Here is a 2724-nt window from a genome sequence, read left to right as displayed (position 1 = left end):
AACTCACCCTGAGGCCCCGGCGGGGCCAGAGCCAGTGATTCTCGGGCCTCAGGCGGCCTGCCGGCGGCACGTACCCCAGCCCCGGCCTAAAGGGTCCGGACCTGGGACCCAGATACACCTGACCTCTCACCTCTGGGTTCTCATCCCGCAAGCCTCACTGCTCTTCTGTCAGACACAACTGCTCGCGCCCCCCGCCCGCCCCCGCCCCCGTCAGGACTGTGAGGGGGTGGTGGTGGCTTTTGTTACTATCATTGTCGTCACCGATATTAACACATCAATGACCACATGGTCACTCCTGTCCGCCTTAACCCCCCACAGTCCCCAGGGAAAGAAGTGGGGTCTAGGCGGGGCCGCGAGGGTGGGTGTGGGGAGCGTAGCTGTCAGCGGCCTGTGTCCCGTTGGGCGCAGGTCACACACCGCTGGCCGCTCTCTGTCCTCGTGTCCGAGCTCAGGCTGTCCCCAGGTGCGGCCCATTCTAGGCTCTGTCCTTCCTCATCCATTCACTCCACGCCCACCTCCTGGAGGCCTCCCGGGTGCCAGGAGACAGAGAACTAAACGCAAATCAAGCCCGGCCGGCGTGGCTCAGGGGTTGAGTGAGGACCTGTGAACCAGGAGGTCAGGGTTCGATTCCCGGTCAGGGCACAGGCCTGGGTTGCAGGCTCTGTCCACAGTGTGGGGCGAGCAGGAGGCAGCCGGTCCATGATTCTGTCTCATCATTGATGTTTCTCTCTCTCTCTCCCTTCCTCTCTGAAATCAATAAAAACATATTTTTAAAAAATAATGAAAAGAAAAAGAAAAACAGATTAAAGCCCCCCCACCCCCCACCCCCAGAAAGCTTACCTGTGGCCAGTGAGCACAGGGCAGGGCACCCCCAGGGCAGCAGGGCAGGGGGTGGGTGCCTGAGGCCGACGGGGACCCTGCTTGCTCCTTTCCTACCCCTCTTCCCACGGGCGCCGCAGTCTCTGGGGCCCGGGTTCCCCTGGCCTGGGACCCATGTACCCATTTCCCCACTGGGCTGCAATGTTCCCGCTCCCCGACCCTGTCCACTGGGAGCCTTCAGCCACATTGAACCCCAAAACCCTCCCCTGGCTCCCGGGCCCACAGGACACAGCGACGCTCTGCCCGCCCTCGGCCGCCCTTCCCACTGGCCTCAGTTTCCCCCTGGGCACTCCCCGCCCTCACTCCTCTTCCTCCCACCAGACAAGTAGCTCTGAGGGCATCGCCTGCCCTGCGACCACCGCCCCACCTGTGTCCACCGGCTTGTCCTGACCGACCTCCTCGCAGTGTGAACTTGGAATGCACAGAGCGGGGCTCCCACCCCAGGGCCCGGACCCGAGGGGACAGGAAGCAACGGGTGCCCGAGCCTCGTGCCCACAGTCTCTGCCCGCTCTGCCGGGCACCGGGTGGGGCTGGGGTGGGGGAGGGAAGTCAGGGGCCGGTTTTCCTAACACCGGGCTGGGCGCTGGACCGAGGGTCAGGCAGGCAGGGGCGTGTCCGGGAGCCTCAGGCAGCAGTGAGCCTTCCCCAGGGGCCGCCTTCCTGTCCTTCTAGAACCCACTGCTCAGGCTGCAGCTGCCCTGCCAGGTCGTGGATGAGCTGAATAAAGAGCATTTTCACAGCAAGTGTCGGTCTGGTCACTGTGGGGCCTCCCCTGAGCCCAGAATCCCTGCAGAATGAGTGAAGGATCCAGGGCTCTGAGCGACTGCAGTGACCAGGACCCTGACCCGCCTCCGTGTGTCCACCCCCTTGGCAGTGTGACGCCATTTCTCCCACGAAGACGTGACGTCCATGTGGCCGGGCGGCTCAGTTGGTTGGATCGTCACCCGATACACCAGGGTTTGTGGTCCCTCTTGGTCAGGAATTAACCAATCAGAGCATTCATGGGTGGAGCAATGGGTCCATGTTCCTCTCTCCCTCTCTCTCTTTGCGTCTCTCTATCTCAAATCAATACATTACGGCCGGTGTAGCTCAGTGGCTGAGCGTCAACCTATGAACCAGGAGGTCAGGGTTCAATTACGGGCGGATGCCTGCTCCTGGGTCCCGTGGGCCTGGGGCGAGGGCTCGGCCGGCCCCTACATGCCTCCAGGGAGGAACAGAGGGACAGGTGGCCCCAGGACCTGGGAGGAAACAAGGCCCGGGGCGATTTCCACAAAGGCAGTGCATCTGCCCAAATGGGAGAGAAGCCAGCCCAGGGCTGCTGGGTGAGGAGGTCAGGACCCCGGTTTCCCGTACACGCCCTCTCCTCCCCCCCACTAGGCCCCGAGCCCAAGGAGCCCCGAGCAGCAGGTGCCAGCACCAGCCACCGGCTTCCTCTGAAGCTGACTCGGGCACCCAGCTTCTCCTGCGACCTCCCCGCAAGGGCAGGCGGGGTCTGTGATTTCAGGGGAGAAAGGGCCCCTCTGGGCAGAGGCGCCCGGCTCCAGGGCTCTGAGCGACTTCGGTGACCGGTGACCGGGACCCTGACCCACCTCCCTGTGTCAACCCCCTTGGCAGTGTGACGCCATTTCTCCCACGAAGACGTGACGTCCACGTGGCCGGGCGGCTCAGTTGGTTGGAGTGTCACCCGATACACCAGGGTTTGTGGTCCCTCTCGGTCAGGAATTAACCAATCAGAGCATTCATGGGTGGAGCAATGGGTCCATGTTCCTCTCTCCCTCTCTCTCTTTGCGTCTCTCTATCTCAAATCAATACATTACGGCCGGTGTAGCTCAGTGGCTGAGCGTC

At 62.9% G+C, this 2724-nt stretch overlaps 2 protein-coding genes and 1 long non-coding RNA gene across 4 annotated transcripts in view; 1 reads left to right on the top strand and 2 right to left on the bottom strand.

Annotated features, from left to right (window-relative positions):
• The window catches only part of LOC102771482 (deleted in malignant brain tumors 1 protein-like), a 16544-nt gene extending 15278 nt beyond the window's left edge, over window positions 1–1266 (top strand). The window contains exon 8 of one of the 2 annotated variants that reach the window (XM_015557242.1): window positions 1201–1266. The gene's annotated coding sequence lies outside the window, so the exon portion shown is untranslated. Of the gene's footprint in view, window positions 1–1104; window positions 1159–1200 lie in introns of those variants that run through there. The other variant, XM_015557239.1, reaches the window with a different exon arrangement.
• Window positions 1–1278, bottom strand: part of LOC107181419 — a 17407-nt gene extending 16129 nt beyond the window's left edge. Inside the window, exon 1 of the long non-coding RNA XR_001512120.1 lies at window positions 1203–1278. This is a non-coding gene — a long non-coding RNA (uncharacterized LOC107181419). The remainder of the gene's footprint in view (window positions 1–1202) is intronic.
• A 794-nt stretch (window positions 1279–2072) lies between these two features.
• LOC102771194 (chromosome unknown open reading frame, human C10orf120) overlaps window positions 2073–2724 on the bottom strand; it is a 7088-nt gene continuing 6436 nt past the window's right edge. The window contains exon 4 of the mRNA XM_015572637.1: window positions 2073–2163. Within this exon, the coding sequence (XP_015428123.1) occupies window positions 2073–2163 (91 nt within the window). The remainder of the gene's footprint in view (window positions 2164–2724) is intronic.

The sequence above is a fragment of the Myotis davidii genome, unplaced genomic scaffold (genome assembly GCF_000327345.1).
Source record: "Myotis davidii unplaced genomic scaffold, ASM32734v1 scaffold72, whole genome shotgun sequence".
In the NCBI taxonomy this organism is placed as follows: Eukaryota; Metazoa; Chordata; class Mammalia; order Chiroptera; family Vespertilionidae; genus Myotis; species Myotis davidii.
Note: the sequence above shows the minus strand (reverse complement) of the source record. Positions and strands in the feature narration are given on the sequence as shown.